The sequence below is a fragment of the Musca domestica genome, unplaced genomic scaffold (assembly GCF_030504385.1).
Source record: "Musca domestica strain aabys unplaced genomic scaffold, Musca_domestica.polishedcontigs.V.1.1 9, whole genome shotgun sequence".
Classification (NCBI taxonomy): Eukaryota; Metazoa; Arthropoda; class Insecta; order Diptera; family Muscidae; genus Musca; species Musca domestica.
Window position 1 is genome coordinate 13,500,101 of NW_026712435.1, and position 13,831 is coordinate 13,513,931.

Below are 13,831 nucleotides of genomic sequence, written 5' to 3' on the forward strand. Positions count from 1 at the left end.
ATGTTTTCTCATCGAAGAAAACCAAATTCGGCAGTTCACCTCTTTCGGTCAAGCGAAGCAACACTTTTTAGCTCTTTTGAGTCTATTTTCTTTCTGTTACGGTGTAAGTTCTTGCACTTTTTGAAATTTCAATGGCTTTACCCCGAGCTCATGTTTCAATATTTGCCGAATGGAATATTGCGATATGTTCAGTTCACGAGTCATTTTTCGACCACTGCAACGCGGTTTTCTATCAAGTCGCTTCTTTACTTTCCGAACCATTTCTGCTGATGTTGCTGTTTTCTTCCGTCCACTTCCTTGACGTCGGGCTACGCTGCCAGTATCACAATAACGAGCGATGGTACGAGACACAAAAGATTTTTTTCACATTCAAATGCTGGAGTGCTCTGACGATAGCCACATGTGGTTTTCCAGCCAAATATAAATAAAAATGTAAACAATATAATGAACTGTCGCTGTAATAATTTTAACAGCTGTCGGACGCGTGGCTTAGAAATGACAGCCGCCTGGAGTTGGTTCCAATTTTTCATTTCCAGGACTGGGCCTCCTCGCTTTACTCATGTACGCATTTTCCCATTTAAAACAATATCTGTTACATTTATCGTACACAAACACAGCGTTTTAGTATTTTATTTGAAAAATGTTCGGTGTATACATAATTATAAGTTTATTTCAAATATTTATATATATTAAAGATTATGTGTATGTTACGTTCAACTTATGTGTGTATATGTGAATGCGTATAATTACAAGATAATGGTTTTCTTTTATAATACATTGACCACAATATATATTTCAAGTGTTAAAATCTGAAGATAGAATATAAATGAGCAAAATTAATAAAAAAATATATGTAAATTTTAACTAAGAATCAAAAAAAAAAATAATTAATTAATGCCAATCATTTTGTTGATATACTCTTTTGAATAACAAACGATTTCAATCCATCTATAATTTTTCTTTTCCGAAAAAAATCCAATATCACAGTTCCTAATAGATTGAAAATTGCCTTTCAAAATCAATAATTATTTGAAAATAATTCAATCAATGTAAACTCAAAAATCAAGATGCACATTGGTGGGAAGAATTATAAATAATAATATATATTTTTTAATTATATCCTGATATTCTTTAGTTTTCTACTTTTATAGATTTGTGATGAATTTCCAATAGAAATTAAGAACCGGAAAATAATTGGTTTCATACGTGAGATCTGCCTGAAAAAGAAAGATTCAGGCAATAAAAGTTGCAATTATTTCGATATATGATTTACATATAAATTGCAATATTTGAATCTCAAAGTTATGGAAATCTATTTAACGACGTCATTTTTCAATTAGTTCCCAATAGTTTCCAAAATATATAAATAAAAATTTGTGTGAAGTTGAAAAAAAGCTATAGCTAACAAACAAAACACAATCAATTACTGAAAGCATAATGAACATTAAATATTGATATGTGGGTTTCAAACCAAATATAATTGAACTGCATCTGCTGAAAACAAGTGATACATTTGACGACGAACCAAACTTGTTGAGTTAAGACAACTCAAAGCCGGTATTACTGGTAACTGCATAACGCAACTTATCTCGTAGTGTCGATTTCTTTTGATAATTTGGCAATTTGAGTAAATTAAAGCAGGTCGAGGAGGTGGGTAAACGATTTAGGGGATCCTTCTTGCGTATTGTAAAGAAACCACGTATAACACTGCCAATGGTATCGCCAGTATCCTCATCATCGCCAACTTCAACACAACGAATTGAAAAAGGTGGTTCCAAATGGGCAAAGCCCAATAGTGGTGGTTTCGAACAACTCGTAACAAACTGCAAAATAATCAAAACAATTCATATTAAAATTTCGAAATGTGGACTTTACTTGTTCATACCTTTAAGAATAGCTTCTTTTCTTCTTCGGTAAAATCTTTAGCCAATATGTCCCACAACCAACCAATGACGCGATGTGAATCATGGAAACCACCATAATACTGTGTGTGTTTACGTAAATCTTTCAAATCTAAGGGTACCGTATCACCCGATATCAAACGCTGCAATTCTGGCGGTGAGAATAACGACAACCATTCGGGATTGACAATGCTACGAAAACCACGATTGAATGCCTGAGTCTGTTCGCGTATTTGTGTATTCATATGAAAATAGGCCATATAATGTATATAAACTAATTTATTGTGATCGGTCACAGCACGTCCTTTACCACCTGGATGCAGTTCATGGGTAACGATTTTACCCATCACATCTTGGTCCACGGAAAATGTTAAATTTAAATCGGCCACATCATGTTCGTAATGTTTAATAAATGTCAGACTTTTGTAGAGTTCAGCATCCAATGACGGCAGCTCATCCATACAAGAGTAAAGCGCTTGGTGAGTTTGGCCCAACAGTTGGGATAAGAAGAACGATGCAAATGGCACATCGACAACTATGCCCTCATAAACGGCCTTTCCCAACATGCGACCCACAAACTCAAAAAGTTGCAAATGATTATCTTGCACATAGGATATGGGTGAAGGATACAGGCGTTGGTCTGATGTGGTTTTAAAGAGATTTAATGCAGGATCAAAAACTCGTTTTATTGTCTCTTCAAGAAATTCTTTGAAAACGCCATCCTGATCGATGCCAGCTTCGTGGAGACCTTGTTGATTGATGAAACGTACTCGTATGACTCCCTAAAAGTATGCAATTCATAAATAAAAATCAAAAATAAGTTAATTGTAGATAAAATTAGATAAGTGAATGTACATGTAAAATACCATAGATGGCGTTGTTGGTCATTTCGTCAATTTCGTTTGACAAATCTGGCATTCGTTTAATCATGTTGTGGTTCGAAATTGTACGTTAAAAAATATATCTTCATCTAGCGTATTTACAGCCTGTTTTTGTAACAATTTGTTTCCTATTCGTTCTCAAATTTGTCGAAAACAAGTAAAAAAATTAAGTTCGGCCGGGCCGAACTTTTAACACCTCCAACATGTTTATATAAAACCATCTGTACTCAAAAGTGTTCCTCTTTAAACTACAAGACCGTTTGGATAACCCTGTTAAACTTTTCAAAAAAACCATGAAGTGGGTGAGGCCGTTGTATGGGGACCATACCTAAACGGGAACCTCTATAGAGAATTTTATACTTCAAGAATTGTCATCTACCAAATCTTCTTAAATGCCAAATTTGAAACAATTTCGTGAGTAAATGTGACTGGGATTATTTAAATACCGAATACATGCGGGTATCGTTACCTGGACGTAAATATTCAATGTTCTGCCAACGGAGCTACAACCCATTATGAACTACAAATACCAATTTTTAAACAAATCCGCGGAAAAATCTGGCAAAAATCATGAAAATACCTAATATCCAGAGGTCTCATTATGTGGGGGCTATACGAAAACGTGGAGCAATATATACCCATTGCGAACTACAAATACCAATTTTTGGACAAATCAAAAATGTGGCCAAAATCATCAAAATACGGAATATCGGGAGGCTACTCAAAATCGTGGACCTATACATACAATGTTGCGCTAGCGGAGCTATAATCCATCATGAAATACAAATACAAATTTTTAGACAAATCCATGGAAAATGTGGCACAAATCGTCAAAAAACCTAGTATCGGGAGGTAACGTTATAAGGGGGCTATACAAGAACGTGGACCTATCTGTACACAATGTTTAGCCACTGGAGCTAAAGTCCATTGCGAACTAAAAATACCAATTTTTAGACAAATTCGTGAAAAAATGTGGCAAAAATCATCAAAATACCGAATATCGGGAGGTACCGTTATATGGCGGCTATATCAAAATTCAATACCAACCATCCTAGACACAATACAAATCGTTCTGCCAAGTTTTTGGAGCTCTATGACAAATAATGCGGGCTGTATCGTGATTTCGAAAGACAGACAGACATACATCGTTAAATCAAACTGGAATTTTTTTGCTGATTATGAATATTTATACTTTATGGGGTCTACGGCGAATATTTAGGGATGTTACAAACGGAATGACGAAGTTAATATACCCTCCATTTCAAGGTGGATGTTATAAAAAAACAGATTTTGGTTTTCGAAACAAACGTTTTCCCGTCAGTAACATACAAACGAAAATATACCAAAGAAAATGTTAGAATCACGCCTAATGAGCTGTACTCAAAATAAGTAAAATGTGCCAACAGAATACTGATGTTCATTATAAAGATTCAATTTAAGCGTGATTCTATGATAAACAGCCAATTTCTGTTCATGAAGGTGAGTCTCTTTATATATATATTTTTGTTACAGAACTAAAAATAGAAGGGAACATTTTGGTGTGTATGTCACATTTACTTCAAAAACTAAAGCCAGTTTTTTGATAAATTTGCGAACAAATGGGGAAATATTGTTACAAAAACAGGCGGTTAGTATTCTTTTGTGAAATAAGGTCAAATTTTAAATATAACAACTGTCAGTATTAATAGATGGGAAACTCCCAAAGGGGTTGACACAAAATAGATTCTCGCTTTAAAGATAGAGCTGCCTTCAAACTTGAATTAAGTCAGAATCTTCTTCGTTGCAACTATTTTTCCACAAAACATATTCCCGACTATTTTTCTCTATGATATTATTCACTGAAATTACCTTTAATGCGTGAGGTTTCAAGGCGGCCAACTGACGATAACCATCCTCCACAATACGCTCACGATGTACAACTATCAATGCAGAACGTGGCGAGGCACAAGCTGATTCTGTTAGACCCAATACTGCCTTTTCGTTTTGAACAAATTTTCTAAATAGCTTAACACGATCTTCATGAGGTATAATGTGAGGCATTTTTTGCAATAATATGACTGCATGACGTTTTCCCTTTTCCAAATCATTGATAAACGTCGAAGGTTTCACCTCAGGTATTAACCAATGATTAGGTGGGGTGAAACGACGTCGGCAATCTCTCTTATAGAGACACAACATTAGCATGTGCAACGATACAAAGACCGGGGATTGGGTGATGTTTTTGGTATTGCCTAAAATCGAAATACAATTAAATGAGTACTTTCGAACGAGAAATTAATATTTACCAAATATATCCTCATTTATGATGCGATACAAAATGTTATTTAAAAAATATGTCAGCATAACAAAATCGTTTAGTTGAAAACATTTCTGTTCGGTGTACATCTCGTGCTCATCAAGGACTCTAGGAAATGCATAAGAAAAACAAAAAATCGTATACATTTTTAATCTTATAAATTATTTAAAACTTACGTTACGTAGTGGGTCATGCAATCACAAAACAGCATCAACATTTGTGTTTGTGGCTTATTTTGAAAATCTTCACATTTAAATAATTCTAAATATTCCTTCAGAGCGCAATTAGGTCCCATTGAAGTCAAAAACAACCACAAATCATAGAATACTTTATCCACAAAGCATATACCGGTCAATATTTCCAGTTTCAGTTGTGACAAGGTATTCAGGGCAGAATAATACATGGCGCAAATACGCGAGACCTGTATTACTTCCGGAGAATCCAATTTACGCCATGCAACCTTGGCAGATTTGTTTAGATTTGTGCGTGTTGAACTACGTTCAAGAGCTCTTCGCAACAAATTGCTTGTAGAGGCCAGACTGGGTGCCTGAAATTCAATACGTTCAAAATTCACATTGATTTCCTTAAGAAGGTCTCCCAATAGTATCTGTAGACAACGTAATGCCCACAACATGTGAAATTGTTTTTTAATTATGGCAACACATTGATTTTGTGCTGGATCTTTGGAGGGCGTATGCCAGCCTAGCAATTCATGCCACTGTGTAAACACGCCCTTTGAAGAAGATGTGCTGGGTATATTTTCAAAAAGCATTGTTACAGTGTTCTGCAAACAGAGGTCATTATGAAACATTGTTAATTACATTTCTCTTCTGCTTACCGTCAACAGGGGATAAGCCAAAAGCTTGGCCTCAGCCACATTTTCTATATTAAACAAATTAATTATGTTTCCCAACAAAGCCAAACTTTTGGTACCCGGCATACTGGAACCATAATCCTTAAACCAGTTCATATCTTCCGATATGTTTAAGGCTCGTTTCAGAATCCACATTGAGGACATTTGTTCAATGCATTGTGGAGCGACAGCATTCAAATGATAAACCAGCGCCGGCACTGATAATATCTCAATAAGAAACTGAGCCATTATATTACGTGAAAAATCACCATCCAACAATGGACGTGTGCACAAAGTCATTATGGCAATCAATGAAACGGGTTTCAATGAAAGGTCTTCGCGTGCAGTTCCCTTCAGGAGGAGACTCTAAGGGATATAAGGGAAAACAGTTAGTATTTCTTTAAAAGCATAAAAGCGTTTTTCTTACTCTCATTATTTTGAAGAAATCATTTTGTATAAGATTGCCTTGAATATTACAGCATATTTTCTGCAATGCTGGTTGTACTTTTTCAAACTGTTTTATACGTAAAATTCCCCATGATTTTGGTGAAGTGAACACCACCAATGTGTGCAGGTATAGAGCCAATGATATGCTATCTGCATGATTTTCTGTAAAATTTGATGTAAAATTTGATACACAAATTATTAAAGAGGAGTTTAGAAGAGTTACTGGATTAAATAAAATAACGATTGGTCTGCTCTAGAACTGCAAGAATGTGAAAGTTTTCACTACGATAACCGATTTTCCCTTTATGATATCGAAGAAAATTGCAAAACTAGTAGATTCTTGCAGGTACTATAACCGAGCAGATATTTTTCCTTCAAACTAAAATGCTTTATGGATCTGATTGAAAAAAAAAAAACTTTCAATTAATATTCACCTGGTTTAATGTCCTGAAGCAGCTGAAGAATGAAATTAAGCAGAGTCTTTATGTGTGCTATCCATGCCAAGCTTAAATATAAAAGATATCAACTCAATAAGTTACGATTCTTATTAAATTTGTTAAATCTATTGCATACCTCTTTTCTTTTTGCAAACACAAAGTGGCGTACGAAAGCTTGGGAGAATCACTTTCCATTGACTTATTCAAATAGCGACATAAACGTTCAATGCGTTCACGTGTTTCTTCATTATCTTTGCATAATTTATAATTTGCCAAGAAACGCAAACAAACCGGATACACAACAGAGGCTGCGTATAACTCAATTTTTTCTTTGTGTTCATCGCCGGCAGAATTATTCGGGAAAAGGGTATCAAAGTCATGTCTGGAAATAGAGTGGATATACATATAAAAAGATTCGTTGCTACATTCTTCTGGAACTTACAATATGCGCTTTAGAAAACGCCTGCGACACAAAAATCCTTTAACAGTTGATTGTATTTTAATGGCTGCCTCAGTGCGTTTCTTTTCAAGAGCTCTTTCTTCTCTGGCTGCCTTGGTCTTATCCAGAAATGTGGTTTTCTGTGATTCCGTGCCACTGAACATTTTCACAGTAGTTTTGGAATGGCGTTAGATTAAGCAAATATGTTCCCCACAAGATTGTGTATAGCTGAGTCTCTAAATTGTATCCTATCGGGAAATTAAAGGTGAACATAACAATAAATATAAGTTTCTAAGCGACTGCAAAGAAATAAAATTAATTCGAATAATGGTTTTCAAAAGCTTTCGTTAATACTGTTCCACCCAAACATTTCATGTGCACAGATTATAACTATTTTAGTCCTAGAGACACCGGAAGACCTCGAAGTCCTCTATGAACAATAGGTTTCTGCGTGTTTCACGCCTTCAAGACCTTCAATAGACCATAAATACCTCAGGGAATTCTAAGAAAAACCTACGAAGTTTACAAAACATATAAATCTTATAAAGGCAATAGTATATTTATAAATATTCCACAGACAATAGAAGACATTTTGGTCATTAACAGACAAGAAATTCGAGAATTTAACCCTAGGTCTAGATCCGAGAAGTTTAAATTATGCTTTATTTTAACATTTTGAATGATTCACTGTTTGGAATACTTAGGAACATATCGATGTCATAAGTAGTTGAGAAGCTTAAAAAGTATATTCATCGGATTATTTGTATTATAAAAAAATTATAAAATTATATTTTTGTACTTGCATGTGAGTGTGTAATGCACTTCATTTCCCCAACTTACAATTGTCGTCATTCATTTTGGAAACTATTTTCAGCATATCTAATCACATGAATAATTACTTTACTGGAGTTGTGCAGAGACTTTCGATATTTATAACTTCACACATCCACAGAAATGAAATTTATTTTAACAATAAAATTTGTGCCTTGATAGCATCGTAGTCATGATGGTTTTTCCTTTATTTCTTTATATTTGCGGAATACATTCAGCGTATGATTAGAATTTCATTACGAGCTTGACGCAATATAATCCATTTGATTGTTAAAATTACACCAATATCCAAAATTACTTCATTTTTTTCTCACTTTTCAGAAAAATAATGAACAATAATAATAAAAATTTCTTCTTCTTCTTCTAGGGTATGACTGAGAAATGATGACATGCTTATTCTTCTTTAATTGTCCAATGTACAATCGGATTGATTAATAACACAAAACAGTGGATCCAAATGGACGGTTACATATGCATATTCAATGCAATTATTGTGCGTTATTGAATTTTTTTTCACATTTCAGAAAAATAAGCAATAATAATTAAAATTTCTTCTTCGTCTAGGATATGACGGAGAAATGACGACATTCTTATTCGTCTTTCATTGTCCAATGTACAATCAAATTGATTAGTAACAGAAAACAGTGGATTCAAATGGACGGTTACATATTCAAGGCAATTATTGTCATTATTGCAATTTATTATTCTCTTGGTGTACTTATATGTTGTCATGCTCCTTCTCAAAACCTGCAAAAAGCAAATAGTTTTGCAACTTACATCGATATCATTCAATGTAAAATCAAGAAAGTACAGTCATTTCAAATAAACATACCCATTTCTGAATTTTTTTGTAAATTACCTTGTCAAATTTCACTGTATAAAAAAGGTTACCATCTCTGATTTCTGTATTAAAGGGCTGCAAATGTGACACTTTTCTCTATTTATGTCATGGAGAAAAAATGCTCGTCATGTTGTGCCCTGTTTGATCAAACGCATAACAGTACGTGACATCCAACTAAATGCTCGATGTCTCGTCATGTCGGTCACACTCAAACCCATCGTCATAACATGTAATGACCAATAAAAGGGAATGTTGAATAGTGTGTCATACAGAAATGTTCTATCAAAAAAACAACAACAATTATGAAACAATTGCCAACGAAAAAGACACACACACATAATGAAGGCAAAGCGCAATCGCTACCTGCTTTTCCGATATGTGAAAAAATACATTTTTTGTAATAAAGAATTTCTTGGCGATTACTAAAATATTAAAGGTACTTCTAATTGGTCCACACAGAATGTTCACATTTCGTGGTTATTGACGAAACAATCTAAAATGTTAATCCTTATTAAAAAACAATAATCCCCTGAAAAATTTTCTCATTTTGATTATAATTTCATAAATGTTTGCCTCCGGTATTGATATGTAAATGAGAATGAGTGCTACTGTAATTCACATAACAACACTATATACTACCATTGTTCAATTCTGTGTATATTCTGTTATTGAATGAGAGTCAAATCTCTGCCCACAAACTTTAATTTTAAAAGAACAATATATGTAGATTGAAAATATGCAAACAATATTTACCTCTTTTTTATGACCAACATTTTATGATAATCACCAATAAATTGGGATTATTAAGCATATATTTCATTTTTTCTATTCATTTGTTGTTGCCCATGTACATTTTGTTATTGAACTCAATTTTATATTTACGCGGTGTTTGTTACTTCAAAATTACAGCACACACAAAACACACCCTCGTCGTCGAAAGTAACACACACACACACTCTCAATTTAAGCACACGTACACAAATGACACACAATTTGACGATGACACGGTTCGATGTCATCGTTGACACCCTGCATTTTTCGAGAACACCATGCAAATATTCGAGTCAGCCATGCCACGATCGAACCTTAGACAATGGCACACATGAATCAAAATGGGGGATGTTGTTGGTTGTCATTGCTTTTCAAATACATAGCGCATGATTGAGTAGACAAAGTCAGTGTGTCGAAAAAAGCATAATTTATACAATTCGTCTTGTGCAGGCCTTTATTCTGTATTTACAATGGATTTATAAATGGCCGGTCCGCGTCACAGGACCGTTGTTTTAGTCTGTAATGCAAATTTTATATAGCATAATCTTTCACAAATCTAGCTCATAAAGGTGAACAAATTTTAATATAAATATTGATCCGACTAAATAGAAATAAATATCTATGGAAGGAGGGCAAAATAATTTCTGAATAGTCAAAGTTAATTACGCTTTTACACCTATTACCATAGCACCTCAAATTGCGCATTAGCGTCCCCAAAAAGTCTATGTTCTTGTTCATAGTACAATTCAATGACGATTAAACAATGCCCGTGTTGTCGTCCGCCAATCGATAAAAATCACTACAGATCGGCGGCCCAGGGGACTATATGGGGACTGTACCAAAATATTTACGTATGTTGACATTTTTCTGAAAGATGGTTGGAAAATGTGGTCAAGACCCTCGAAATAGAAAAACCAAGAGCCAAATAATGGCCAAATCAGTTGAAAAACGTGGCCAAGACCACAGTCATAGCTGGAATCAGGAATACATTCATATGAGGGTTATACCAAAAAGTGGCCCAACCAATATTCTCTTGGGGGTTACAAATTCTATAGAATACAAAATTTTCTTTTCTGACCACACATTAGATGTGAAAGTGGGCTTGGGGATACTCCAATGTAGGGAATTTACTTAAATAAATTCCTATGTGGCAATTATCTGTATGATGGTTCCCTACCCCAGGGTGGCATAACATTCTTTAGCCAAATCAATTGATGAATGTGGTCAAGACCAATATGAGCCCTACTCTGAAAATTTCAAATTTTATGCGAAGAGGTTCTCTACCCCATTAGAAACAAAAATGCCAAATAAGGGCCAAAAAATGAAAAAAGTGGCCAAGATCCCAAAAATAGCTTAAATCATACGATGGTTATATAAATAGGAAATCGGGTTGCACCCTTATCCGTGAGTTATGATCGATATCATGACCTGCAAAAGCGATTTAAGGTATCTTGAATGTTTGGGAAGAATTTTTGGAAGGATAGAAATCCTTTTCTTACTAAAAGTCCCATTCGCTCTACTATTTTGCACCTGTTAAATTTGGTATTTTACTGATTGTACTCCCAAAGAATTTTGCATTTTGAGCTCTCATTGGACGGATTATTGTCACATGAAAGGAGTAGGTCCACGCTTTGAAATGAGCCCCATTAGGATTTTTCGGTAATTTTTATTTGTTTAAATGTGTTCGCATCTTCCAGCTGAACCACGATGTCGGCCCTGGAGTTGAAAGGTAGATGTCAGTTAACATCGTATTTCGCACTTATTTCATTTTTAGGTGAAAAATTGTATGTAGTGAAAAATTATTCTTTATTTTGTTCACAAAAAATCCACTGAATTCAATATGATAATACAAATTGAAAAAAATTTACAAAAGAAAAATAACAAATTGAAAAAATCTTCAACTTGTTCTCTGATTTTATACAGCAAATGTTTAAAGATCCTTACAAAGTTTATCAATAGAATGTGCTATTATTTTAAAATTCGATTCCATTGAAATTTTTTTTTTTAGATTTTTTCCCGATTTGACAATTTTTGCAATTAAATCTTTTTTTCGTGATTTTTTAGCGATTTTGAAAAAGTAATTATCTTTTAACTTTGGTGTGACGGCGTTAAATTATTTCGATATCATCTATTCCGTTTCGCCACCACATAATTCGGTACTACACTTCCATGTAACCCGCCATCAATTTCAGTTCTCAAGAAATCAAGTCAATTAAATAAATTGGTATTAATATTCGAATTCAAAAGTAAAATATAAAAAACACTACAAATGTACATTAGAAAAAAGTAAGTCAAAATAGAAAAAAAAATCATGCAAAATAAAACACTACTATTGTACATTTGAAAAGTCAAAATGAAAATGTTAATATATCATATTTTTACGCGATTTTTTTTGGATATTATCCTTTTCGGAGAGGAGACAATTCCGAATTTGTGTGAATCATTAAAATCAGTTCAGCGGTTCTTAAGTTATAAGCGTAGTAACTAACACAACTTACATTTATATATAGATTTGACAATGAGATGTTGTCAAATTAAGATTTTTTAACAATTTTAAACATATGATTGCATGACTTTACCTTTTTGACTCAACCATGGATATCATAAAGGAAAATTGGTTGTGGTAGTAACATTTTCTTTAATTCTTGTAGGTTCCGGAGCAAAACATTAGATTGTATGTGTGTATGTATTGTTTTAAATGCCAAACATTCTAAAAATAAACAAAAACAATATTTAAAAAATGGACCAAAATTGTAAATGTTAACATCATTTCATAGTGTTTCAATAACAACACAAAATTTACTTTTGCCCATGACACAAATAAGTCAAGGTAGGGCAAAATTAAGCCAATTGATTCATTTTTTTTATTTTCGTGGTATGTGTGTGTATGTATGTATCACGCTAGAAGAATATAGGTAGATGGACCAACGCTTGGAAACATTGATATGTCAAAATTTGTTTTGTCAAAAATAATTAGATATTTATATGTTTTCTTATACGACGCAAATCAGAGGTTGTAATGGTATGCATGGTACAATGAAGAGAAGGTAGGCCAAGTTTGAAAAAATTGCAAGTATAGAGGTATACCTGTTTGGCTTGTAATGTCAGAATTAGTATCAAAACAATAAAAAAATCAAACAACTTGTTGCATTTATTTTGAATACATAATTGAAAACCGCGAAAACTGAATGAAAGGTCAACACTTCTTTTCACAACCAGGTTCTATATATCTCTAAAGGATTATTTCGCTACAAAAACTCTAGATTTTGTCGATGCATACGATGAAACAAACATTTGAAAACATCCTAATTTGAATGTTTTCTGAACAATTGTTTTTTTTTTTTATTGAAAAAAAAAAAATAAAAAACACATACATAAACAAATAAAGATGACATATTAAGCCAAGAAAATAAAAAAAAATTGAAATCATATGGTATCATAGCCCTACCTTGATATCATTGTACCATGGGTACAATAATATCAAGGTAGGGCTATGATACCATATGATTTCAATTTTTGTACCATGGGTACAATAATATCAAGGTAGGGCTATGATACCATATGATTTTAATTTTTTTTATTTTCTTTTTTGCATCGCATAAGAAAACTTATAAAAAAATACTTATTTAAAAAAACATTTGACATATCAATGTTCCCAAGTGTTGATGCCTCTAAATGTTCTTTACAATGACTTTGTGGGCGAAAAATGCTATTCGAATGTCCGTGGGAACATGACATCGGTATCAGATGTTTAAGCGGAAACAAAGTCTAAAATTAGATCAAAGCCACAGCACTTTGACGGCGTTCAGTCGTTCAAGACGAGTACTCGAACTACGTATCCCTACTCTGAAAAGAAAAAATTAGTTGTTTTACGAAGAGGAAAAAATATTCATTGAGGAAAATTATTAAAAAAACTATCAAATAAGGCTACGGGTTTCGCAAATAATTCCATTGACATCCCCGCAAAGAAATAGCAAACATCGAAAACATGGAGTTTAACAATTGTGTGCTTGTAACCTCCAATAAAAAGGACGTAAACGTGGTTCGATTTTTTCGTGAAGAATAATTATAATACAATAAAAGAAAAGTGACAAAGTAGTAGAGTGAGAGAAATACAATAAAAAAAGGTGAGGA

The 13,831-nt window shown here is 33.5% G+C and overlaps 2 protein-coding genes across 2 annotated transcripts in view; one reads left to right on the forward strand and one right to left on the reverse strand.

The window, feature by feature from the left end:
• Window positions 1-592: 592 nt before the first annotated feature.
• LOC101897583 (ubiquitin-protein ligase E3B) lies at window positions 593-8,458 on the reverse strand. Its single transcript, XM_005184865.4, has 11 exons — window positions 8,095-8,458; window positions 7,258-7,502; window positions 6,952-7,197; window positions 6,813-6,883; window positions 6,359-6,540; window positions 5,917-6,297; window positions 5,255-5,862; window positions 5,068-5,186; window positions 4,631-5,013; window positions 1,886-2,683; window positions 593-1,823 (listed from the first exon to the last, which is right to left on the reverse strand). Exons 2-11 carry the CDS (start codon window positions 7,416-7,418, stop codon window positions 1,539-1,541), a joined length of 3,234 nt encoding a protein of 1,077 aa, XP_005184922.1. The 5' UTR covers window positions 7,419-7,502; window positions 8,095-8,458; the 3' UTR covers window positions 593-1,538.
• Window positions 8,459-13,531: 5,073 nt separating this feature from the next.
• The window catches only part of LOC101894830 (protein Smaug), a 44,888-nt gene continuing 44,588 nt past the window's right edge, over window positions 13,532-13,831 (forward strand). Inside the window, exon 1 of the mRNA XM_059131849.1 lies at window positions 13,532-13,824. The gene's annotated coding sequence lies outside the window, so the exon portion shown is untranslated. The remainder of the gene's footprint in view (window positions 13,825-13,831) is intronic.